General features: G+C 39.0%; 1 protein-coding gene across 3 annotated transcripts in view; it reads left to right on the top strand.

The window, feature by feature from the left end:
• Positions 1-6114: 6114 nt before the first annotated feature.
• Positions 6115-27414, top strand: part of CCNY (cyclin Y) — a 101282-nt gene continuing 79982 nt past the window's right edge. For all 3 annotated transcript variants that reach the window (XM_053663511.1, XM_053663512.1, XM_053663513.1), the window contains exon 1: positions 6115-6189. In XM_053663511.1, coding sequence (XP_053519486.1) covers positions 6123-6189 — 67 coding nt within the window. In that variant the 5' untranslated portion in view covers positions 6115-6122. The remainder of the gene's footprint in view (positions 6190-27414) is intronic.

Genomic DNA, 27414 nt, shown 5'->3' on the forward strand with positions numbered 1-27414 from the left:
TTCCAGGCATCAACTGGTTCCCCAGTTTCTCTGGTAATGATCCAGCTTGTGTCCACAGTCTCAGTGGGTACACACTGCCCCCTTTGTATTTGCCATTTCTTCTTTATTCTCCCCAGTGACTTTAAGCATCCAGGTCCATCCTGGTGCTGTTCAAACCTCCCTGTTTGGCAGGGGAGGGAGCCGTTGACCTGGCTCTCTTCCAAGAATCCTTTGGCAGGTCCAGCAGGTACTTGGCCTGGGATTGCAGCCACCCTGGTCCCTGTGCTCGTCCCATGGACCTTATCATCCCAAAGCAATCTCCTCACTGATTTTTTAATGTCCTCTACAATTTTTGGCCTCCACCCTTCATATATGCTGGGATACTGTTGGCTGTTCAGTCTGTTCCTCAAAAAATGGGCTAGGTGTTCTACCTGTGCACAGGGGGAAGTGGATTCCACTCCCACCTATCTCATCACCATCTTCTGATTGCCACACTTTCAACTTAGAACATGAATTTGATCTTTTTTTTTCTTTAGCCTCAGTATATGGAACTCAATAGCACCTGGCACTCAGAAGAAGCTCACTGATTGATTGCTGAATGCATGTATGAAAACCATTGCAGGGTGAACTGGCTTTGCCAAACCCCCCAGTATTCATACTCACAGTATCTAATAAAATGCTAATTTACCCCATTATATTTTAATTTTGAAGGCAAATATGAAATAGAAATAACAATGCATTTTTAAGTCATCTAAATACATGTTTTGTCTCACCATTAATTGACTATAGCCATTTAGAAATCAAGAGCACATGTGTAGGAGCATGAAATAGTTCATGTAGATAAATAGGAAGGTAAAGTATTACCCCAAAGTGATTTTTTTCCAAACCCTCACCTGAGTATATATTTACTGATTTATAGAGAAGGGAGCAGGAAGAGAGAAACATCAATAGGTTGCCTCCTGTATGTATTCCAACCAGGGATTGAAACTGCAACCTAAGTATGTGCCCTTACCTGGGTTCAAACCTTTTGGTGTAAGGAATGATACGCCAGCCAACCAAACTGCCTAGCCAGGGTGCCAGAGTGATCTTTTGACATCAAACGAATTAAACATAAACATGGCATGTAGTGGAGACTCAATGCATATTTGTTCAATTTAACTGAATTTATTGAATAGTCTTGCCAGGAAAATTTAAAAAACAGCATAAATTTGTGACTCTGGGAAAGAGTCCAATGCTTTGCTTTATTTTGTTTTAAGTACTCTTACTGTTCTCTATCACATACGATTTGATAAACTATTTTGTTCTTTATTATTCACTAACTGGTCTTATGCTACTTGATATCTGTTGATATCAAGTACTTCATCTGGTCTCACTGACTAAATTGTAAGGTTGTGTAGAATGAACTGTTATTTCACCCTTCTTTGTGCCCGTCTCAGCAGTTGACCAAATGCTGACCTTCCTTGCTGCAGAGCTGTTGGCCCCTGTGTATAGTGTAGTCACTAGTAAACTCATATTTGCGAGTCTTTTCTTGGGGATAGAAATACTGCAGTGGGGCTTCATTGTTTTCAGTAAGGGAGGTGGTCTCTGCTAAAATGACACCTAAATGCATCCAACCAAGTAAATATTGAGTTGGCCAAAAAGTTTGTTTGGCTGGACAGTGATCCACAATCCTATAGACCATTTGAAGTTGATAGTGATCGGTTTGAGACATTAATTAAGAATGGTCAACATTCTACCACATGGGAGATAGCTGACATACTCAGAATATCCAAGTCAATAACATTATTGGGGCAAATGAAAAATGTGTCTTTTATTTTACTGAAAAATCTAGACAGACTTTTTGGGCAACCCAGTATTTAAGTCTTATAAATTGTTTTTCTGGGTAAGTTAGTATGTCAGGTTTTTCAAGAGCTTGCTGGAGGTGGGTGAGAAAAGTCAAAGCTGTGTGTGCTTCGGGAAGGCAGGTCTTAAGAGGAGGGGTGGAACTGTGAATTTCCCAAAGGGGCTTGGGGGACTGTTGTGGAATATGTAACATGGTAGTGGTTTGAAGGAGGATTATGTTAACAATTAGTGTTTAAATTGTGATGTTAATATATGCAGAATACTGTCAGAACTGACTTTAGCAGAGTGGTTAGGATTCTTTAACAGTGAAGATTATTTTATCTGTGATTTCTAATTTTAAGCTTAATATTTCATGAATTTCTTCCTTTTAATTCTTGACAGTCAGAAACATCGCTGAACCAGTGCGAGACCACTGCACTCTTCCAGTTGTGTCCCGTATTGTATTGCATTTGGGGCATCATTTTTCCTGACTCTCTGCAGGGTGGGGATTTCTTTTTTATAGCTAAATGTAGCTGTTTGGTTACACTTGACTTCATACTTTAAGCTTGATATGGCAAGTTTATTTTGTTTGGCTTGTAAGAATGCCTTTTCCTATTTTTTGTTCCTGGAAAAATTGGAGTTCCCTTGCCAAAACACATTTTGTAATTAACATTTCTTCTCAAGATCTGGGGTTGCTCTCTTAAACTTGATTTGTAGGAAACACCCGGCAATTCTTCATACCTTTGTTCTCTGCCATTTTGATATTTAAATCAGTACTAGATCAGCTGGGTTCTTCAGTTCAGCCACCTTCATATGTAGGGTTGCTCAGAGAAATCTGTCCTTGAGACATGCTCTGTACAAAGTGAAAGTTAACCCATTGGCTTGCCCCTGGAGTAGAGTTTTACTACTTTGTACTGTATAGTTTTGAAATATAAATCTGGGTTAGGATTGAAAAAAAAATGCAAACCAGCATGTTATTGAATGCTTTTTTCTAAGAAATGTCCTGGCTGCTCCTGAGTTTTGCCCCCTAACCTGTATAACCATTTGGGCATGCTTTCAAATAAAGATTTGCTGATAAGCTTAATTTCCCTCAGCATTGCTACATACTCTTAGGTCCAGAAACAGGGATTTCCTTGATTTTTCTTTGTAAAGAAACTTCCTGGTAATCTCATCCAAGATCTAAATTCCAAAATTTAAATTCCATAGAGAACCTAAAAAAGGTTATGTGAACGCAGCTGATGAGCATCTGGATTTTCCTCTGTATCAGCCTTTGTCTTCCTCTTATCTCAGGCTCCAGTCCTTCTAGGGCATTTGGGATCTGAGGCAAGGTCTGGCCTAGTAGAGACTATGGGAAAAGCTCTGGACTGTGGGATTCTAGCTGGAGACCAGAGTTCTGATCCCATTCTGTTATTATCCAGCTAGATACCTGTCAGCCTGCCTCACTTCATCTGTGAGTATCACGTCAAACTCTAATCTTGAAGCATCCTCTGATCTCTTCGTCACTTGCTCTGTGGCTCTGAACTGAGTAGAGATGACAGCTTGCCTGTCAGCCACTTAGGAAACCACCAGTGACACAGTGAGCATATTAGGATCAGATCTAGAGTTATAACTTGATCATAAAGGTAAATGCAAATCTTCATGTCACCCTTGACAGGAAGAATGGAAACATGATTCCTGCTACTGGGCTTTGCACAGAAGAACAAGCAGTATCTTACCTTTTCCCCATGGCCCCGTTTAGACCAGGAAGCATGTACAGTAGGAACATGGTACCTGCTGGCAGTATGAGGACTTCTTCACTCAGGATCCTCTGTGCCAATCACTTTGCCTTGTGAGTTCTTACAGCAGGTGGACAGCGTTGGAGGCTGTGTGTCATCTTCCTGACTTCTGGGAGAGAGTCCAACAGCAACAAGAGACCTCTGGAGTGTCTTCTGGGAGCACCAGCATGTGCTAGAGAAATAACAGTCCAGCCACCTAGAGCATAAGAGCAGAAATCATTTTTTACAAGTTGTTTTTAAAAATAAATGTTTTAAATTATAAGAGGTAAAAAAGTAAACCAATAAAAATATACTCAATGCAGAAAACTTAGAAAACACAGAAAAGCAAAAAAAAAAAGTGCAGTTGTTAAAAGTAACCAAACATTAGTGTACATTCTTTTAATATATTTTGTATGCCTATGCATATTTTTACCGTAGAATGATGGCATGCTGCTTTCTTCACTTAATGACATGTTTTCTATTTCCATGTTAATACATTTTTCACATGATTTTTAAATGGTGGCATAGCTACTTACTATAACAAATGTCTCTTTATTGGAAGCCCTCAGAGTTTGTAAAGTCCCCCATTCTTAGCAATTACTAGGACTTGTGAAAAGTATAGACAAAATCCTAGTCTCCAGGGAATTCAGGGATTATCCCTCAGGACTTTCTTAAATTTAGAATCAGGTCTCAATTCCCAAAGAAATAACTCTCTTGTGTTATTTTGGCTACACACAGAAAAGCAATTGATCTATTAGATGATTGTGAATTGGGTATGAAGGAAACAAAGTAAGAATTTGGGGTGCTGACACTGTCTGAGGCTAATGGAATGAGTTCTTGATATTCCCCATCCTCCTGCCCCACTGCAGGAAGCACTGCATGCACATTGGTTTCATTGGTGCTTTTCTATGAGAATGATGAGTTAAGACTTTTAGAAGTTAACTACATCCATCACGGTTGAAATCACATAAATGCTTTCATTTTTTATGTGCCCAAGTCCTCCCCCTGCAAAAAAATGACTTAGTAGTGCATTTATTATTTAATTCTTTTATTACAAAATCCTTGTTGAGCAGGAAACCTCAATAGACTCATTTTCATCAGGAAATTTCTGGCCTACCCTTATCTAGTTCAAATTGAGGCAAATTTGAAAAATTTCCTTTTTGCTTATCTTTCTCCTTCCATGAAAACACAATGCCTTTAACTCTGAGACTGTACTACACTATATATAGTTTTAATAGTTGTCACAGAAAAAGCACCAGATAATTGAAATCGAATTTAAGATTTAATAGCTGTATCTTTAATCAAGCACCCAGTAGGAGGCCAGGAGCTATAGTATAGCAAGGCATTGGCTGATGTAGGAAAAATTGCCTTACTGCAAAAGCTTGTTGAAGATAAGTCTCTGTGGATAAGTGTTTAGGTGTTGCCTCTGGTGTATATATGACCATCCTTGTTTTTTCCTTTCCTTGGGTGTTTCTATACAAAATAATTGAACTCAAAATAGTTGCGTTTTCATTCTGATGCTGGAAGCTGATGTTAAGATCATTTTGACCTTTCAGTAATTTTGGTCTGTCTTCCCTCTCTTATTTTTTTTTTTTTGTTTCCTTACTGATTCTTTCCCTTATGGAATAATTTCTTTTTAACTGGAGAAAGTCTTCTATTATGAAATTCTAAATTGTTATATAACTTACTGACAAGCCTCTAGAGGCCCTTGGAAATTGTTCTAAGGCAGCAGTTATAAAACCAAATGCCCATAGGGGTAGGAATGTCCAAAAGTAAGGAGCAGCACCCAATGAGTATCAAGTAAACGAGAGAGGTGATTACTGGGGACTGGGGACTGGAACCTCAGGGCCCCAGCTGCAGGGGCTGGCAGTATTCCAGTAGATTGTGGCTCACACTGGCAAATGATCTAACTTCTCAGAAGAAGCTGGAAATAGGGAATTTTTTCTTTGTGGCATATGTTTTAAGTGTAAACATTATTATACATTGCCTCCAATGGGAAAAAGAACAACATATGTATCAAACAAAACACATCCATGACCCAGATTGTGCACATGAATGGTCAGTTTGCAGCCTGTGCTCTAAAGGATAAGTTTTGCTTTTTCAGAAAATAACAATCTTAATGAAGCAGAGCATAGGGGTACTAATGCAGCTTAAGGATGGGATTTTTTAAAGCACCTTAAACGAAGAAATACCACTTGATTAACTTTAGAGTTTTGATGAGTTGGTTGTAGCACAGAACTCTTTAATTGCATGTTATAACTTTGTCCTGGTATTTTGTAGTATCCCAGGTACAGAGCAGACTTTTAAAAGAAAATAGAGTTTAAGTGTAATAGATCTCTAGCCAGGTGTCTTAATTTTAGTGTATGACTTTCTCAAATTTCTAAATAACAGTGCTCTCAATTGAACCTAAGTTGACTCCATAAACACAGTAACTGTTGGATTTTACCGTAATATTTGAATGTATTAGCAATTTAAGGTTAATTTAAAAAACTGAAAATTAATCTCAGCTTCCCTTAGTTATCAGATTGATGTTCATGTATTTTCTTTTTCTTTTTTAAAGATTTGAACATGGAATTCAATCCTTCAGACCATCCTCGGGCCAGCACAATATTCCTCAGTAAATCTCAGACGGACGGTAGGTTACAAATTTAAGTTTGTTTTTGTTTTGTCTCGCTTTTTTATTTAAAAGATTTTATTTATTTATCTTTAGAGGGGAAGGGAAGGAGAGAGGGAGAGAAATATCAATGTATGGTTGCCTCTCCTGTGTCCCCTGCTGGGAACTGGCCTGCAACCCAGGCATGTGCCCTGACTGGGAATCGAACCGCGATACTCTGGTTCGCAGGCCCTCGCTCAATCCACTGCGCTACGCCAGCCAGGACTTGTCTTGCTTTTTTTAAAAAAGAAGGCCCATGTTGGTTACTAGCCTAAGTCTAGAAACTAGATGTGATTCTCAAGGTGAAAATAGAATCCCCTGAAATGACCCACAAGTACAGTGTTGGTGGTTTTCTTGGGGTTTCTGTCTTTTGTATTATTATATTTTTAGACTTTTCTATTAGAGCATCTATCCTCATTTTGCCAATCAGCCATTGTGTGTTCTGTATCGGTAGTTTCTATCCTGAAAGTCAGAAATTTTTCTTTAAGAATTGATATGTGCATAAATCCTCTGAAGATCAGAAGTATTTGGGTTTTTTAAAAAATATATAGAGAGAATTTAAAAGACAGCAAAATATGTTTTTGTCCCAGGTGTGTGAAATTTCTCCTGGTATTTTTTCCTTTTTAGTACCAGCTTATCTCACTGTTCCCTGGCCCTTGGCCAAAAAGATGAGATAAAACTTATGCAGTACAGTGGACATAAACCTTTTCATTTGGATTCCCATAGAAAAGAATAGCAGGAAGAGTGTGTTAAATAATGATGTTGTAACCAGGATGTTATATTACAGTGCTGGAGTCCTCTGTGAGTCAATGCCTGACTCTTGGCAGATTGCTAAACTCTAATTTAGAGAAGACCCTGAGTTGACTAGAAACTAATTTAACATATTTAAGACAGTAAGTTCATGATAAGAAGAACTGACAGCTCCTCAATAATGGTTAAGTAGCAATTTTGACATGCTGATATAATATTGGTGATCTCTAATTAAGCAAACCATTGAGAAAATTAGGTGCATTTATTTGAAAAAATCAGTGTTTCCAAGAATAGGAATAAACCATTGTAGGCTTTAAATACTTGTGAAGTTTTCAATGTATTGGGTAAAAACAAAATATTTTTTTCTTGGCCTAGTGAAGTGGGAAGCCATTGGAAGAGGGGTAGAATATTGCAAGGGAAGGAAGGTAACAGTGGGAATGAGGGTTAGGGACAATGAAAAATGAGAATCAAAAAAAATGTTTTCACTTAGTGATAGTGCTGTGAAAACAAGTTTCCAGATTGGCATACTTCCGGGTTTGGTTTTGCTTCCAGTGAATTCTGGGTACAGACTTAACAACATTCTGAAAGGTTTCTAACTAGATTTACATGGAATTGCAGTAGAGCCTCTAAGATGACACATACTTTGGTCATCGTGGTAAAAGAAAATTCAACAACTGTCTGGCCTAACAGAAGGATTACTCTAGAAGTAGTTAGGGAAGCACATATCTTTCCCTTTCGCCTCTACTGCAGATTTCCATAACTCCTTTTTCTTCTGGAGCACAAGGTATCAGTTCCTCTGGCCCTTCTGTTCAGTTTCAATTTCTCCTTTAATGTTAGCATGTAAACCAAATGGAGTCTCACAGGTAAAACACAGAAACATAATCAATACCCTCTCCCTGCGGTGTTTCTCTCTACTCCTGCTCAGTGAAAGCTTCTCTACCTTTTCTCTTCCCATTCAGTCATCCATGGGAATCTTTCCTTCACACCACCACCATTCTAAGAAGTGTGTGGATGGTGTGTGGTGAGGTTGCCTGAAGACCTTTTGCTTTTGTTAGCTCTTGGTTGCTCATGGGGCTTGCTGCCATTTAACTGTTCCTCCTCTTTTGGCTTCTTATCTTCAGACAGGTAAATTGCTTTATAAATAGTTAAAGAAGTAAGTTCTCAGATAAATGAGATAACTTTAATGAGTTAATTCTTTGGTGAATTGATAACTAGAGAATTGATTGTTTGGGAATTTGTCCCAAGAATTCCTTTCCTTTAAGGTCTTGCTCAGATATGTTAATCAACCTTTTTCCATTCTTGCCTTTAATATTAGTATTTTCTAGAGTTCTTTGTTTTACTCTCTTATCTTTTGGGTCTGCATAGTTTCTTGTGACTTCCATACCAACTCTAATGTCCAGCCAGATATTTCTCTGCAGTGTTCAAAAACCATTGACTCAACTGCCTGCTGGATGTCTTTATAATGAAAGGTGTAGGTTTCTAATTTCATGTGTACCAAACAGAACACAGTAACTGCAGTTAACTTCCTGCCGGGGCCCTGGAAGGCCTTGAGTGCTGGAGCTGACTCACAATAGCTTGTGGAAACTATTGTGCACATTTCTTCCCTGTTTTAAATTCAATGACATTATGTTGGGAGTTTGAAATAGCTGTTATGGCATTCTTGACACCATGGAAATTAGCAGATGCCACAAATCAGGGTTCTTTTTCTTTTTTTTAAGGCAGCACACTACTCTATCCAGGTGATCAATGGTGTATTAATTTTTACCTCTTAAATACCCCTTGAATCTGACTACTCTTTTCTATTTCATTTGCTGCCACTTTTTGTTCAAGCTCATAATTTCTTGGTTAAGTCACTATAGCAGCCTCTGAACTGTCTTTAACGTTCCTTTTAGTCCTGTGACTATGCTGCTGTTAGTTAAAGAGAGGTTTTGCAAATCAGATCTGATTATGTTGCTTCTTAAAGTTTTTTTAAAAATTATATTTTATTCATTATGCTATTACAGTTGTCCTGATTTCCCCCTTTGCCCTACTCCATCCATCCATCTCTGCTCTTTTGGGCAATCCTTCCACCATTCTTCATGTCCATGGGTCATTTGTATAAGTTCTTTGTCTACTCCATTTCCTATACTTTATATCCCCTGGCTGTTCTTTAACTACCTATTTGCACTTCTTAATCCTCTCACCTCTTCACCAATTCTCCCACATCCTCCTCCAATCTGGCAACCATCAAAACACTTTCCATATCAATGATTTTGCCTCTGTTCTTCTACTTTGCTTAATTTTTTTTTAGATTGACTTGTTGGTAAATATGTATTTTGCCATTTTATTGTTCATAGTTTTGATCTTTTTATTTTTCTTAAATAAGTCCTTTTAACATTTCATATAATAAGGTCTTGGTGATAATGAACTACTTTAGTTTTTTCTTATCTGGGAAGCTCTTTATCTGCCCTTCGATTGTAAATGATAGTTTTGCTGGGTAGAGCAATCTTGGCTATAGGTCCCTGCTTTTCATGACTTTGAATATTTGTTACCAATACCTTCTAGCCTGCAAAGTTTCTTTTGAAAAATCAGGTGACAATCTTAGGGGAACTCCCCTGGAGGTAATTAATTTCTTTTCTCTTGATACTTTTAACATGCTCTCTTTATATTTAACTTTTGGCATTTTAATTGTGATATGTCTTGGAGTGAGGCTCTTTGTGTCCATCTTGTTTGGGAGACTCTGTGCTTCATGGACTTGCATGTTTTATTTTTTTTCACCAAATTATGGAAGTTTTCTTTCACTATTTTTTCTTTCTTTTTTTTGTATTATTTCAGTTGATTTATTTTTTATTTTTCTTTTTTTATTATTTTATTTTAATTGTTGTTCAAGTACAGTTTTCTGCCTTTTATTCCCATCCCAGCCCACCCCCAGCCCACTCTACCTCCCTCCATTTTCCACCCCCACTGCCCCCTTGTTGTTCTCCATGCGTCCTTTATACTTGTTCTGCAAACCCTTCCCCTTTTCCTCCCCTCTCCCGTCTAGTCCCTCTCCCCCTGTTCTTTATTTCAGTGTCTTTGGTTATATTTCATTTGTTTGTTTTGTTGATTAGGTTCCTGTTAAAGGTGAGATCATATGGTATTTGTCTGTCATTGCCTGGCTTATTTTACTTAGCATAATGCTCTCTAGTTCCATCCATGCTGTTGCAAAGGGTAGGAGCTCCTTCTTTCTTTCTGCTGCATAGAATTCCATTGTGTAAATGTATAATAGTTGTTTGACCCATTAATTTACTGATGGGCACCTAGGTTGCTTCCAGCACTCAGCTATTGTAAATCATTCTTTTGGGTGGGTGTTTCAGGGTTCTTAGGATATAATCCTAGCAGTGGAATTGCTGGATCAAAATGCAGGTCCATTTTTAGTTTTCTGAGAAAATTCCATACTGTTTTCCATAGTGGTTGTACCAGTCTGCAATCCCACCAACAGTGTACTTGGGCTCCCTCTTCTCTAGAACCTCTCCAACACTTATTTGTTGCTTTGTTTATGATGGCCATTCTGACCAGTATGAAGTGGTAACTCGTTGTGGATGTAATTTGCATCTTTCTGATAACTAGCAATAGTGAGCATCTTCTCATGTGTCTCTGGATCCTCTGTATGTCCTCCTTGGAGAAGTGTCTGTTCAAGTCCTTTGCCCATTTATTAACTGGGTTGCTTGTCTTCTTAGATTGGAATTATGTGAGTTCTCTATATATTTTGGAGATCAAAACCTTGTCCACAGTATCACTGGCAAATATGTTTTCCCATACAATTGGTTCTCTTTTTATTTTAATACTCTTTTCTTTAGCCATGCAGAAACTTTTTATCTTGATGAGATCGCATTTGTTTATTCTTTCCTTTATATCCCTTGCTTTAGGGGACATATCAGTGATAATGTTGCTGCATGAAATATCTGAGATTTTCCTGCCTAAGTTCTCCTCTAGGACTTCAGTGGTGTCACAACTTATATTTAAATCTTTTATCCACCTTGAATTTATTTTGGTGTATGGTGTAAATTGGTGCTCGAGTTTTATTTTTTTTGCATGCAGCTGTCCAGTTCTCCCAACACCATTTGTTGAAGAGGGTATTTTTACTCCATTTTATGTTGCTGCCCCTTTGTTGAATATTAATTCACCATAGAGACTTGGGTTTATTTCTGGGCTCTGTGTTCTGTTCCATTGGTCTATGTGCCTGTTTTTATGCCAGTACCAGGCTGTTTTGATTACAGTGGCCTTGTAATACAGTTTGGTATCAGGTATTATGATCCCTCCTACTTTGTTCTTCTTTCTCAAAACTGCAGCAGCTATTTGGGATCATTTATGGATCCATATAAATTTTTGAAGTGTTTGTTCTATGTCTGTGAAATATGCCATTAGTACTTTAATAGATACTTCATTGAGTCTGTAAATTGCTTTGGGAAGTATGGACATTTTGATGATGTTAATTCTTCTGATCCATGAACAAAGTATATGTTTCCATTTGTTTGTGTCTTCCTTGATTTCTTTCTTCAGTGTTGTGTAGTTTTCTAAGCACAGGTCTTTTACCTCTTTTGGTTAGGTTTATTCGTAGGTATTTTATTTTTCTTTTCACTAAATCAAATGGGATTTTTTCCTTGATTTCTGCTTCTGTTCTTTCATTGTTGGTATACAAAAATGCCTTTGATTTCTGGATATCGACTTTGTAGTCTTCTGTTTTGCCAAATTCATTTATTAGGTTGAACAGTTTTTTGGTGGAGTCTATAGGATTTTCTATGTATATTATCATGTCATCTGCAAACAATGACAATTTTGTTTCCTTTTTCTCAATTTGGATACTTTTTCTTTTCTTGTCTGATCGCTGTGCCTAAAACTTCCAATACTATGTTGGATATAAATGGTGAAAGTGGACAACCTTGTCTTGTTCCTGATCTTAGCAGAAAAAGTTTTAGTTTTTTCCCATTGAGTATGATGTTAGCTGTAGGTGTCTTATATATGGCGTTTATTATGTTGTGGAATGCTCCCTCTATTTCCACTTTGCTGAGTGTTTTTATCATAAATGGGTGCTGTACCTTATCAAAGGCTTTTTTTCACATCTATTGATATGATCATGTGATTTTTATCTTTGCTTTTGTTTATGTGATGTATTACGTTTATTGGTTTGTGAATATTGTGCCATGCTTGCACCCCTAGAATGTAACCCACTAGGTCACGGTGTATGATCTGTTGGATGTAGTTTGCCAAAATTCTCTTGAGGATTTCAGTATTTGTGTTCATCAGCGATATTGGCCTGAAGTTTTCTTTCTTTGTTGTGTCTTTATCTGGTTTTGGGATTGGGTTGAACTCTTCATAAAAAGAGTTTGGGAGTCCTCCATTATTTTGGATTTTTTGGAATAGTCTGTGAAGGATAGGGGTTAGCTCCTCCTTAAATGCTTTGTATAATTCTCCTGTGAAACTATCTGGTTCAGGGCTTTTGTGTGATGGGAGTTTTTTGATTACTGCTTCAATTTCTTCTGCTGTTATTGGTCTATTCAGGTTTTCTGCTTCTTTTTCATTGAGTTTTGGAAGATTATATTTTTCTAGAAATTTGTCCATTTCACTTAGGTTTTCAAATGTCTTGGCATACAGTTTTTCATAGTAATTTCTTACAATCCCTTTATTTCTGTGCTATCAGTTGTAATCTCTTCTTTTTCATTTGTGATTGTGTTTATTTGGGTCCCCTTTGTTTTTTTTCTTCATGAGCCTGCTTAAAGGCTTGTCAATTTTGTTTATCTTTTCAAAGAACCAGCTCCTGGATTCATTGATCCTTAGAATCATGCTGTTAGTCTCTGTGTCATTTAATTCTGCTCTGATCTTGCTTATTTCCTTCCTCCTACTTCCTCTGGGCTGTCTTTCTTGTTGTTGTTTGAATTCTTATAGGCATAGTGTTAGGTTGTTTATTTGAAATGTTTCTATCTTTTTTTGGTAGGCCTTTATTCTTATGAACTTCCCTCTCAGGACTGCGTCTGCTGTGCCCCATAAGTTTTGGGTTGTTGTGAGTTTGTTTTTATTTGTTTCCAGAACCTTGTTCATTTTTTCCCTAATTTCATTCTTGACCCATTCATTGTTCAATAGCATGGTATTCGGTGTCCATGATTTTGAGTGTTTTGAGTTTTTTTCCGGGGGGGGGGGGGTTCTCGTTTCAGTTTCTTGTATTCAGAGAAAATACTTTATATGATTTCAATTTTCTTGAATTTGTTGAGGCTTATTATGTGTCCTATCATGTGGTCTGTCTTTGTAGAAGTTCCATGTGCATTTGAAAAGAATGCGTAGTTAGCTTCTTTGGGATGAAGGTCTGTATATATATCAGTTAAACCCATTTCATCTAGGGCATTGTTCAGTGCCACAATATCTTTGTTGATATTTTGTTTGGCAGATCTGTCCATTTTTGACAGTGGGGTGTTAAAATCCTTTACTATAATTGTGCTGCTGTCAATATCTTTCTTGAAGTCCTCTAAGATTTTGTTTATATATTTGGGTGCTCCTATGTTGGGTGCATATATATTTATGATGTTTGTTGTCTCGTTGGTGGATTCTTCCCTTGAGTATTATGAAGTGACCTTCTGTGTCTCTCTTTATGGCTTCTTTTTTCAAGTCTATTTTGTCTGATATGAGTATTGTTACCCTGGCTTTTTTTTCCTATTCGTTTGCTGGGAAAAACATTTTTCTGCCCTTCACTTTCAGTCTGTGTAGGTATTTGTCCTGAGGTGGGTCTTTTGTAGGCAGCATATGTATGGGTCATGCTTTGTTATGCATTCAGCTATTCTATATTTTTTGATTGGAACATTTAATCCATTTACATTGAAGGTTATTATGATAGACAATTATTCATTGCCATTTTTGTACCTATGTTCTTCTCTCTCTTTTCCTTTCTTTCCTTAAAGCAGTCCCTTTAGCATCTCTTGCAGGGCTGGTTTGGAGGAGGTGTATTCTTTTAGACTTCTTTTGTCTTGGGAAGCTCCTTATTTGACCTTCTATCTTGGTTGAGAGCCTTGCTGGGTAAAGTAGCCTTGGTTGGAGGCCTCTGGTTCTCATTACTTGGAATATTTCTTGCCATTCTCTTCTTGCTTGGGGCGTTTCCATTGAGAAGTCAGTTGCTAACCTTATTGGGGCTCCCTTGTATGTTACTTACTGTTTCTCTCTTTCTTCCTTTGAGATTCTCTCTTTGTCTTGGAATTTTGTCATTTTAATTATGATGTGTCATGAAGTGGACCTCTTTGGGTTCCTGTTGATTTGGACTCTCTTTGTTTCCTGGATTTGTGTTACTTTTTCTCTCATGAAATCAGGGAAGTTACTTTTTCAAACAGGTTTTCTGTTCCTTGCTCTTCTTCTTCTCCTTCTCGTATCCTTATTACACAGATATTATTACGTTTCATATTGTCTTGCATTTCTCCCAATTTTTCTTCATTCTTTCTAAGCCTCTTTCTCTTGCTTTTTCTGGGAGTTTTTTCTACTTTTTCCTCCAGCTCATTGATGTGATCTTCTGCTTCATCAGTCCTGCTTGTGATTAATTCTGCTGTGTTCTTCAGTTCAGAAAATTGTATTCTTCATTTCCTCCTGGCCCTTGTTGATAGTTTCTATTTTCTTTTTTATGTTGATGTAGTTTGCAGTGAGTTCATTGTAGTTTCCCTATAGTTTCTGGTAATTTATTTGAGCTCATGTAGCTTCCTGATAACCATTGCCTGGAACTCTATATCTGATAGTTGAGTTGCCTCTATTTCATCTAACATTCTTTCTGAGGCTTCCACCTTTCCTTTCATTTGGGGATTGGTTCTTTGTCTTCCCATTGTTTGTTAGACTCCTCTTGTTAACATCAGTTTCTTCAATTGATCTGTTCTGACTCCCTGGGTTTATGGTATGAACTTTTATGGTAGAATACCTGTGAGATTCAGTGGTACTCTCTCCTTGATCTCCTGAACTCAGTGGTCTTGGGCTATCATTTAAGTTGGCTCTGTGGATATATTTCGGTTTTCATTGTTGTTGGGTCTTTCTTTGGTGGGTCCTTACCTTTAATTTGTTAACCGAGGGTCACTTTGTCCACCACTTCTTGTATTTTGTTGTGCTGGTGAGGGCAGGTTGTGTGGAAGCTGAATCTTCCGTGCATACAAGGTTTTGAGTATTCTCTCTGGCTTTTGGTCAGTTGTTTGTTCTGGGTAATTTCTCCACTATTTAGTTATATTTCCAGATAGATTCTGGATTGAGGTTAATTTGGCTTCCACTCCCTCCTTCACCTTCTTCTGTTGTTATGTGTTGGTGGTTTTTTTGTTGGGTTTTCTCTTCCAGCAGGTATCCTGGTGTTCAGAGCTTCTACGTACTTTTTTTGTGATCAGTTGGAGGTGGAAGGCAAAAAATGGTTCCAGAGAGCAAGATTATTTTCTATGATATTTACAGTAGCACCCAGTAGAGAAGAGATAGGAGATCCTTTGGATATGTATAGTGTTAACCATAATCTTCCACCCAACTAGTCACTTTTTTAGAAAGGATGGAAAGGCAATAAGACTGTTGTTGGGGAGGAAAGGATTGTGAATTTTATCTAGAAAGTAGTGAGGTTGTGGAAGGTCAGATTCTGAGGTAAGGTGAGAGTAAAGTATAGTAAATAAGTGTAGTGTGTGAGAGAATAGAGTTAACCAGTATAGTAATAGAGTTTAGGAAGCTATGGAGTGGGCTAAGATATGGGAGGGGTGCTGTGTAGTATTTATAATTGTATGGAACAGCTATTATTTACAATAATAATGGAGCAACAACCATATGACAGAATCTATGTGATGTGGATAACAAGAATAGGGAATATAGGACCTTGAGTAATGTGTTAATGGAACAGAAGTGAAGGACAGTAAATTAGCAGTACACTATGAAAGAGAGAACAGGAGAAACCTGCCCAGTGATACAATTTAACCAGCCACGCAAGAAGATTAAACAGAAAGATGAGGAATACAAAAATACTATTAAAATAAAAGATGCAAGAATAATAAAAAAAATCCTAATACAAATATGCAATAACTTGCAGGTTCTCTGATAGTGAAGTGAGATTTGTTTCTGTCTCAGCTGTTGGGATGACCCCTCTTTGGGTCCAACTCTGGTCTTTTCACAGTTCTGGGTTTTTTTGTCTCACTTGTGGGAATTTAAAAGAAAAAAAAGAAGGAAGAGAGATAAAATTGGAAAGAAAGGAAGAGGGATTAAATCAAGAAAGAAGTAAAGAGGAAAAAGGTGTTGAAAGATTTAAAAAATAATAAAAATTTAAAAATAATGAATTAGGTGAAAAAAAATACCGTTGCTGGTTTCAGACTGTCCAAACTGGTTTTGCTGGTCTTGCTGGCTGCAGTAGGCTGACGAGCAATTGGTTTTGCTGTTTTCTTTTTTTGATCTGCACTCAGTCAGCCTAATGCTTGCGCTTTCCCCAGGGATTTTGTTGTGGAATCCAGGGCCTTCTGCACAGCATGCTTTCCCCGGATTGCAGATTGCGGGTGTGTGTGCTTTAATAGGCTGCCTCCACTACCTCAGATTCGGGTGCACTCTCTTCTCTGGGCTACCGGTATGTAGGTAGGGCCTTTTGCGCTGCCTTCGGAGCACTGCCCAGCCTGGTGCGAAGGGTGGCAGAGTGGCTGCTGCAGGAGAATTCCCCAAACAATATCTCTTTTTTCAGTTTTGGTTTTTGGGGGGTTTTTTTGAAAAATTTCTCCTACTCAAGCCTGCCAGTCCTGTGGAGGTCTGGTCTCTCACACTGCCCAATTCTCCAACCAGACCAGGGACTATCAGTTTCCAGGCTTGTCATGGCCCAACTCTCAACTCTCCCTAACTCTCAACTTCCCCCAGCCAGCATCCACAGACTCGGTGGGTATTCACAGCCCCTGTGTGTTTGCCACTTAGTCCTTATTCCCGTCTCATCGACTTTAAGCAACCAGGTCTCTCCCGGTGCTGCTCAAACCTTGTATGGCTGGGGTGGGAGCCATTGACCCAGCTCTTTCCTAAAAACCCTGTGGCAGATCCACCCGGCACTAGGCCTGTGGCTGCAGTTGCCATGGTCCCAGGGACCTTATTGTCCTGAAGCACTCTCGTAAGGAGAGTGTCTGTTTTTTCAATGTCCGCTACAGTTTTGGGTCTCCTATTTTCATACATGCTAGGGCGCTGTTGTTTGTTTGCTCTGTTCCTCTGAAGACCAGCTAGGTTTTTCTCTGTGTGTAGGGGGAAGTGGAATCTGCTCTAGCATCCTTATAACCTGTGTGTTGAACTCTGCATCTGATTGATTGCTTATCTCCATTTCATGTAGCTTTTTCTAGAGTTTCTATCTGTTCTTTTCATTTGGGCCATGTTTCTTTTTCTTTTGGTTTTGGCAGCCTTCCTGTGTTTGTTTCTATGAATTAGGTAGAGCTGCTTCAACTCTGTGTCTTGGTAGTGTGGCCTCATGTATTAGGTGTCCATTAAGGTTCAGTGGCACAGCCTCCCATATCACCCAAGCTGGGTACATGAGGTGTGCCCTTTGTGTGGACTGAGTACACCCTTCTCTTGTAGTTGAGCCTTGGTTGCTCTTAGCCAATCAATGGGAGGAATTTACTCAGGTTAGTGAGCTGCAAGGATTGGCTGTGACCCCTGACCACCAACCTCCACCCTCCATGGAGGATCAGCTATGCAGGGGCAGGGTGGTGGTGCTCCAACATGTTCTCTATCTATCTACTGGGTTCATTGAGTCGTGCAGGCCAAGGTCATCCCCAATCTATGTTCCTCCTGGGTCCACCCTGCCTGAGTTATAAAGCAATCTGAGATTGCTGCTACTTGTGCTGGGCTTCAAGATTCCCAGGTGAATATAGGCTGGCTTCAGCTAGTGCCAAGCCTGAGGCTCACTGAGGCCAGCTGTTGCTTGTTTGAGAGGATGTAGGAAATTGTGAAGCATGAGACAAGACCAGCCATTCATATAGAAAAGCAGCTTGGGTGGGCCTATAAGTTGGGTAGGGTAAAGTCTCTGGGGATCTCCAAAGCAAGTCAGCTAGCCAGGTTGATGGAATCTCATATATGGCACCAGCTTTCTGGCTCTGTGGCTCTGTGGTGGCAGGGCCCAAAAAAGGTACAATGGTCTCTGCTCACCTTAATGCCAGACACCTCAGTCTCCCCCAGCATGCCACTGGTACCTTCTAAGCTGCCACCCCTATGCTCAAGCCCAGAGGGAGGGAGTCTGAGTAGGTGAGTTCATTTGTGCATTCTTTAAGAGGAACTCCGTGGGGCCCCAAAAGTTTCTTTCACTGACTCAATCCCTGCTGAGTTTTGTAGCCAAAAGTTGTGGGGACTTCTCCTCCTGGCACTGGAGCCCTGAGCTGGAGAATGTGGTATGGAAGTAGGACTTCTTGCTCCCAAGATATCCCTTCCAAATTTTTATCTGCCGCACGTGGTTGTGGGACTAATCCATTCCATGTATTCATCCTTCCTATCGGTCTGGATGAATATGGTTTCTTTAATTCTATAGTTGTCAGACTTCCATTCAGCTGGATTTCTGATGGTTTTGAGTGATGGTTGTTCTATATTTTAGTTGTAATTTTGATGTGGTTGAGCGAAGAGGTGAGCTATGTCTGCCTATGCTGCCATCTTGACTGGAAGTCCTTGCTTAAACTTTTTTAATGCCTCCCTATTTGCCTTAGAATTCAGTTCCTCATTGTTGACCAGGCCCTTGGTAACCCCATCACTGCAGTTCTTCCAGTGTAAGATCTGCCCTCATGTTGCTCTGTAATCACCTGGAATCCCCTTCTGTCTCCCATACAGGCCGTTCCTTACATCTTCCAGCTGTCAGCTCCTCCTCTAAAGTGTTCTTGACCATTCAGAGTGGGTTAAGTGGGCCTTTGGTAAGCTCCCACAGTAGCCTGTGAGAGAGTTTTTCTTCCTAGTCTCAACCTTATTGTGGTATATAAAACTGTTTTTGTGTCTGTGTCACCAAACACAGTTCCTAGAGGGAAAGAAATATGTGATATTAGATCTCAGTATTTCCTGTGCCTTGCTCTGCCTGGTTGAAAGAAGGAATAATGACAAAATCAGGAAACATTCTTGATTTGATTATGAACATTCTTTCCTTGGATAAACTTACATTTCTGTTACTAGCCCTCATATTTCTAGAAGTACCAGAGGAATTCAAAATAGTGAGTCCCATCTATTGGGTTTCATCTATTGCAGTTATTTAATTGGAAGACATGCTATAATCTGCCATTATAAGATACAGCACCTCTTAGATCTCTTTTTTCTAAATCTGGTGATCTCTTCTTGAAATTGATGTAGACCTTTATTGGTTTAGAATAGGTTTGTGGGGAGGAGGATACTGTTGGGGTGAGGACAGTTTGTATTAGAGCAGCTGCTGCCTGGGACCACAGCCATGTTCTGTTACCATCACAGCTCTGCTCTGCAGGCCTCTTATCCTGTCAAACAAGCTCTGTCTGCCAACTGTTCATTATCCTTATTTAAGTGATACCTGCATGGAATCATTAGTTCCTTGACTGTTAAATTCCTTTTTCTCTGATATGAAAGAGGTCTACGCTAGACTTGGAACGTTTTCTCAGTGTTCAAAAGGAGACTGGAAACTTAAGAAAGGAGTGCTTGCTCAGTTAGTCCTACCCCAGCTGTCTGAAGTTAGGGATGTTCTTTTGAAAGCCAAATGGACTGCTCTCAGTCATTTCTTTACACTAATAGGATGTAAATGAAGAATTTCTTTATATGAGAACTATTTACCAAAGAAGGGACCATGAGCTCCTTGTGGAGCAGTGGTGGCAGGGAGCTGCCTAGTGAGAGAGAGATCAATTCACTTGGCCTACATTGGCTATTCATGCTGTCATTTTGGCTTGTGCAGAAGAATTGCTTTCCTGGGTGTCTTTTTATTTTCTGTACTATTTTAATTCAGAGACATGAGAGCCTGCTCTTAATGATCAGAAGAAAGCAGCCAAACTACATGTTTTTAATTTTAATTAATATTGTTTTAGAAGTTCTTTGCCTTCAAAAGAATTTGGAGAAAAAGAGAAGTGTGTGCATGTGTATTTAATCTCTGTTTCTCAAGAGTTCCTTGAAATAATTAAAAGAATAAAAACCACTGTCCCTGAGTGACTTGAAGGCAAAGCAGAAACAAAATAAAAAATCTGAGCCATGTGTTATTTTGTGCATTCTTTCAGAAATAATGAAATTGAAAAAAATGTTTTGTGGCCTTCCTTTGTGTAGGGTCATGTTTTTGTTCCTAGGCAGCATTGAACTCGAGAGGACCAACATTTTTGTATTCCTTTTACGTGGCATTTAGCAGCAGTCGACTGCCCTGCATGGTCGGGAACTTGTCTATCAGAATGTTCCCTGCCCTTCCTGTAGTCAGTGCTCTGCATGTCTACCCGGCCCACCCTACTCTCACAGTTTTCTCTGTCCCCATCCTGTGCTCTTGTTCCTGGATGCTCATCTCTCCAGCTTCCTGTCAGTCATTCTGTGAGTCTCCCCATGCTCATTAGGCCACATAGAGGGCACATTTGCAGTTAGATATTGAAGAATCTGCAGGAGTCCAAAGCTTTTATACCAGTGATTTTTCATACTTTTTTTCCTTTTTTTTACATACCATAGGAAAGGATTTTGAAAAAGTGTGATTTCTCTCAAATATTTTTAGGGTCATAAAATTTTTTGAAGGCGCTCCTACCCTTTGCGACAGCTTGGGTAGGGGAATATTATGGATCTGGAGAATATTATGCTAAGTGAAATAAGTCAGGTGGTGAAAGACATATATACCATATGATCTCACCTATAAGTGAAATCTAATCAATAAAAAAAACCAAGCAAGCAAAACATAACCAGAGACATTGAAATTAAGAACAAACTGAGAGTAACCAGAGGGAAGATGGGAGGGGATAATGGGGGGTAAAAGGGAAAGGGTTGTCAAGGTACATGCATAAAGGATACATGGACAAGGCCAAAGGAGGGTAGGATCAAGGCTGGGAGGTAGGGGTGGTTGGGGTGGTGGGGAGGAAATGGAGACAACTATACTTGAACAAAAGTTTTAAAAAGTGACAAGAAAGTAAAAACTTTTCATCCTGTCAAAGATGTAATTTCTGGTATATTGTAAACATTGTTACTTTAAAACAAAACTACCAGTCTTTTAAAATTTTATCAAATAAAATCTCAATATCATAGTGATTTGATAATCCACCATCAATCATTTAAAAATGTATGAACATAGTCTTAACAGTTGGAAATTGCATATAATTCATTTTTCATTTTGAACTTGTATTTCCATGCCATTTTCTCCATAGAATTTTATTGTGATGTAATATATTTTGATTTTTAGGTGTTATTTATCACACAGTCATACTTCTCCTCTGTGAAAATATAGATCAACTTTATTTTTATTTTTTGTAAGTCTTTAAATGTGAAAAGTAAATTCTGGATGGAGGTATTATTATTATTAGCTCTCAGTTGGTTAAAATAATATAAACAAGTTAAAACAGGAATGAATAATTAGATAGAATAATGAAATAATTTTTTTAATCACTTATATTTTTAAATTAAAAAAAATTATTGTTGTTCAGTTAGAGTTGTTCTGCCTTTCTCCCCATTGCTCACCCCTACCCGGACCACCCCACTCCCACAGTCGATCCAACTTTATTCTCCGTGCCCATGAGTTTTCTATTTGTGTTCCTTTGCTTGCCCCTTCTCCTTTCCCTTGTTATCCCCCACCCCCCACCCATCTGGTCACTGTCTGATTGTTCTTTCTTTATTTCCAAGTCTTTGGTTCTATTTTGCTCATTTATTTGTTTTGTTGACTAGATTCCACTTATAGGTGATATCATATGGTATTTGTCTTTCACTGCTTGGCTTATTTCACTTAGCATAATGCTCTCCAATTCCATCCATGCTGTCACAAAGGGTAGGAGTTCCTTCATTCTTTCTGTTTCATACAGTTCTATTGTATAAATGTACCACAGTTTTCTGGTCCACTCATTAACTGAAGGGCACTTGGACTGTTTTCAGCACTTAGCTATTATAAATGGGATGAACATTGGGATGCATAGGTTCTTTTGAAGTGGTGATTCAGGATTCTTAGGGTTTAATCCCCAGCAGTGGGATCTCTGGATCAAAAAGGCAGTTCCATCTTTAGTTGTTGGTTTTTGTTTTTTTTGTTTTTTTTTTACAAAATTCCATACTATTTTTCATTATGGCTGGACCAGTCTGCATTCCCACCAACAGTGTACTACTGTTCCCTTTTCTCCACAACCTCAGAGTACTTGTTTGTTGATTTGTTAATGATGCCATTCTAACTGATACCTCTGAAGAGGTATCTCATTGTGGTTTTAATCTGAATCTTTCTAATTGCTAGTGATGTTGAGCATTTTTTCAGGTGTCGATGGATCCGCTGTATGGTCCTCTTTGGAGAAGTGTCTGTTCAGGTCTTCTACCCATTTCTTAATTGGATTGCTTGTCCCTCTGGTGTGGAGTTGTGTGATTTCACTATAGGTTGTAGAGGTCAAACCCTTCACTGAGGTTCATTGGCAAATAATATTTTCCTGTACAGTTGGTTCCATTTCCATTTTGTTGATGTTTTCTTTAGCTGTACAGAAGCTTTTCAGTTTGATGAGGTCCCATTTGTTTATTCTTTTCTTTATATTCCTTGCTTTAGGGGATGTATCAGTGAACATATTGCTGCTTGGGATATCTGAAGTTTTCTTGCCTTTATTTTCCTCTAGGACTTCTATAGTGTCATGACTTATATTTAAGTCTTTTATCCATTTTGAGTTTATTTTTGTGTATGGTATAAATTGGTGACCCAGTTTAATTTTTTTTTCATGTACTTGTCCAGATTTCCCAACACAATTTATTGAAGATGCTATTTTTACTTCATTTTATGCTTCTGCCCCCTTTGTCAAATATTAACTGACCCTGTTGACATGGGTTTATTTCTGGGCTCTCTATTCTGTTCCATTGGTCTATGTGCCTGGTCAATGTTTTATGCCAGTACCAGCCTGTTTTGATTACAGTGGCCTCATAATATAGTTTGATACCAGGTATTATGATACCTCCTACTTTGCTCTTCTTTCTCAAAATTGTTGTGGCTATTTGGAGTTGTTTATGGTTCCATATAAATTTTTGAAATGTTTGTTCTAAATCTTTGAAATATATTATGGGCACTTTGATAGGGATTGCATTGAATCTATAGCTTGCTTTGGGTAGTATGGACATTTTAATAATATTAATTCTTCCAGTCCATGAACATGGTATATGCTTCCATTTATTTGTGTCTTCCTTAATTTCTCTATTCAGTTTTATGTAGTTTTCTGAGTATTGGTCTTTTCTTGGTTTAAGTTTGTTCCTAAGTATTTTATTTCTCTTGTTGCTGTATCAAATGGTATTTTTTCTAATTTCTATTTCTGATATTTTATTGTCGCTATACACAAATGCCTTTGATTTCTGAATATTGACTTTATATCCTGTCATTTAGCCAAATTCTTTTATTAGATCAAATTGGGTTTTTTTTGTGTGTGTGTAGTCTGTAGGGTTTCTGTGTACACTGTCATATCATCTGCAAACCATGGCAGCTTTACTTCCTCCTATCCAATTTGCATGTCTTTTCTTTCTTTTTTTTTCTTGTCTAATCTCTGTGGCTAGAACTTCCCATACTATGTTGAATAGAAGCGGTGAAAGTGTACAACCTTGTCTTGTTCTTGATCTTAGTGGGAAAGCTTTTAGATTTGCCCATTGGGTATGATGTTGGCTGTGGGTTCCTTGAATGTGGCCTTTATTATGTTGAGGTACGCTCCCTGTACTCCCACTTTGTTCAGTGTTTTTATTGTAAATGGTTACTGATTTTTATCAAATCCTGTTTCAGCATCTATTGATATGATTGTGTAGTTTTTGTCTTTTGTATTGTTTGTGTGGTGTATTATATTTATTGATTCATGTGTCTGCTTTCACCATTTCTATTCAACATAGTATTGGAAGTCCTAGCATTCTGGTTTGTAGTGTTTCTGTTGAGAAGTCAGCTGCTAGCCTTATTGTAGCTCCATTGTATGTTATGATCTGCTTCTCTCTTGCTGCGTTTAAGATTCTCTTTGTCTTTAAAATTTAGCATTTTAATTATGATATGTCTTGGAGTAGGCCTCTTTAGGTTCCTCTTTATTGGGGCCCTCTGTTCTTCCTGGACTTGTATGGCTTTTCCTCTCTCCAAGTTAGGGAAGTTTTCTTTCATTTTTTCAAACAAGTTTTCTATCCTTTGTTCTTTTTTTCTTCTTCTGGTGTTTCTATGATTCAAATGTCATTATGTTTCATGTTGTTATTAAGTTCCCTTAATCTATCCTCATACTTTCTGTGTTTTTTCATACTGCTGCTCTACCTGGGTATTTCTTTCCGCCTTGTCTTCCAGCTCACTAATTTGGTCCTCAGCTTCATCCAGCCTGCTTTTAATTCCTTCTAGTATATTTTTGTAGTTCAGATATTGTATTCTTTATTTATTCCTGGTTCTTGTTTATATTTTCTATTTCCTTTTTCATGCTGTTGTAGTTCCTACTCAGTTCCTCGTAGTTGTCTCTGAGTTCCTTGAGCATTCTTTATAACCATTTCTTTAAATTTTGTGTCTAATAGATTGCTTACCTCAATTTCATTTAGCTCTCTTATTGGGGATTCTTCCATTCCTTTCAATTTGGGGTTCTTTCTTGGTCTCCCCATTATAAGTGACTCTTTTTGTTGTTTGTGCATCTCCAGGTGCTCTGCTTTACCTGCCTGTCTTCATGGCGTGGAGTTCTGTGGGACTCAGTGGTGTGTTCTCTTTAGTCTCCTTGTCTGGATGCTGTAGAGTTGCCATTTCTTCCATTTGTGTGTGGGATTTCTTGTTGTATTTGGGTTTTAAACTTGTTTGTGACTTCTTTGTTGGTGAGTTCTCCCCTACAGCACACTTACTGGTAGTCAAAACTTCCGCCTTGTCTTGTATGTACAGTGAGTACCATTTCTTACTGAGATGCTGCTGTAGATGAATATTACATATTACTGGAATGAGGCACTGGTCATCCTGAAATTTGTTGTTCTTGTAGATGTAAGTATTAAAGGAACTTTGTTCATAAACAAAAACAGAGCATAATAGAAGGAGTTTCAATCTAGTAATGTCCCTAAATTCTTTCTCCTCCATCTGATTTATATATCAAAACATCTCCTAGGGATTTATCATCTAAAATAATTCCTAAATCCAGCTACAAGTCACTCTTGTCTCCTTTAATTTTTTTTTTGCCAGTAAGAAATTGAAATCCACTTGTCTTGCAAAAGCTTTTCTTACGCACTTATAGTAGCGTCTCACTTTTTCAGGTTCTAGGAAGTACATCAGAAAGGCTTTATCAGACACGCAATTGTTTGATTGAATCTTCTACTCTTTTCATTTGGCTGCACCTGGTTTAACCTATACACTCAGGAACATTAGAAAATGAATCTGTGATTCACTTCAGAACACCTTCCCTAATTCTGTGACCCCTTGCAGACTGCATGCCCCTATGTGTAAGCCATGTCTTTCCTGTATTTACATGTGTTCCATGGTCAGTGACTAACCCAGAGAAGGAACTCAAATATATGTTGAAAGAAGGATCCCCACCTGTGGTTTTCTTCTGAGCTAAGGTTTTTAGCTTTTCTTTTTTTCTAATGTTTTATTTTTTATTTTGATTTAATATGTTTTTGTCAAAATGTTACCGTTCTTCATAGGACCTTGTTGCCCAAACTAGGCATCATTGTCAAACCAGTGCAATCAGACTTATTTTCTGCCAGGAAAGTTCTAATTTCATGTTTTTCACTTCATTTAGCATTTTAGTACATATGATTGTGACCACCGTCATTCTTCTGATCCTGAACAATGAATGGCCAGGCCGGTATGACAAGGTTCATCCCTGGCCACCAGCCTGCTGTTCTCTCCAGCTCACCCTGTGTTCCTGTGCTCCCTGCTCTGTCCCCTGGGCCTTGCCCGTGGAGCCTGTGTCTTTGAAGAGAGTCTAATTATAGGAGGCATAGTCCTAATGGAAGTTATCCCCACTGTGTGAGCTGTGCAGATGCAGGTCTAGAAGTCCTTCCTGAGCCCCTGGAAGGACTGTCCATAGGATGGTATGGACTCTAGGCTTTGTTGGTGTGAAGGTCTGCTGTTCCTTTGTATGGTGCCCTGTGTGGGGTCTTTCCTGCCGGGTAGGTGCATGTCCAGCGTGAATTGGCATACCTTTTTCTGTGAAATGGGAGGAAGGTCCTTGTGAAGGAGGAGGTGGGAAGGCAATACCTGCTCATATCCCAGCCATCTTCAAGACTTCCTTGAACTGGTTTCAAGACTACTGCTCCAATCCACTCCTGAGTTATTCTTTGACAAATCATTTCAAGAGAGAATTTCTAAAACTAGTATTGTCTTACCTTATCTCTTTTCTCTATTCTGGGGGGAGTAGGTGCCCATTATGTATCAGTGAAAGGTCAGTGCCTGAGTTCTGGGTTGACTGTGGTGGTCTCTGGCTTGGGGCCAGCTCAGCTTGCAGGGACTCATCCTTTGTTTCCATGTTGTCACTCAGGGCTCTGGTACTGACCTTATAATCAGGCAGTCTCCTAATTATAATTTCCTGCAGACTGAAAATAATCACACCTGTCATCATAGAATTGTTGACCTGAGGCAATAGGATGGTCTTGGGCACACAGTATGCACTCAGTGTCTGCTCTTGTTACCTGTGGTGGAGCAGGAACTTGGGTTGCTCAGTGCTAACACTTAGGAGTCTTCTGAGCCATCCTATCTTAGGACCTTAGGCATGGGGACGTCACCACCATTTTGGTACTGTACACATGTATTCCTCACGCATATTTCCTTCACCTGGTAGACGCCCCATCTGGTAATCCTATAGATCCCTCACTATTGTGATGTCCAAATCAGAAGTCACCATCTTTCCTGTCCTGCCTGCCTCCTCTACCAATCACCTATTTTCTTAAAGATAAACTCTCTATCAGTCTGGATCCCCAGCCAGCAACACAGGAGTCCTGTAACCAGTGTCCTCTATCCCATCTGTGTCTTAAGTACTTGGCATTTCTTCCTTTTTTTCCCCTTCCTTCAGCACAACGATCACAGCTTATCTCCCTCCCTTGATCTATGACTACAGTCCTTTCCTGCCTCCTGCCTCCTCTCTCTTTCCCTCCATATGGCTACAAGAAGCGGCATTCTGAAAAACAGGTCCAGTCAGGCCCCTTCCTGCTCTATCCATCCTTCTCTATAGGTTCCTGCTTACCTATGGCAGAAAGGGAACTGGCACGTGCAGCTTGCCTCCTTCTGCCCTTCCTGCCAGTCCTTTTCTACCTCTCATTGTGAGCCTCCAGTTTTGACCTGTCTGGTCCATCTGCTTCCTGACACTGTAGCTGACCCATCTCCTCTGTCCCAAGTGCTATGCCTGCCCAAAGTCAGCCTCTATAGGGATACTCCCCAACTTCCCCACTTTTCATCCAATCTCA

The sequence above is a fragment of the Artibeus jamaicensis genome, unplaced genomic scaffold (genome assembly GCF_021234435.1).
Source record: "Artibeus jamaicensis isolate MK-2021 breed Jamaican fruit bat unplaced genomic scaffold, CSHL_Jam_final contig_3190, whole genome shotgun sequence".
Taxonomy (NCBI): Eukaryota; Metazoa; Chordata; class Mammalia; order Chiroptera; family Phyllostomidae; genus Artibeus; species Artibeus jamaicensis.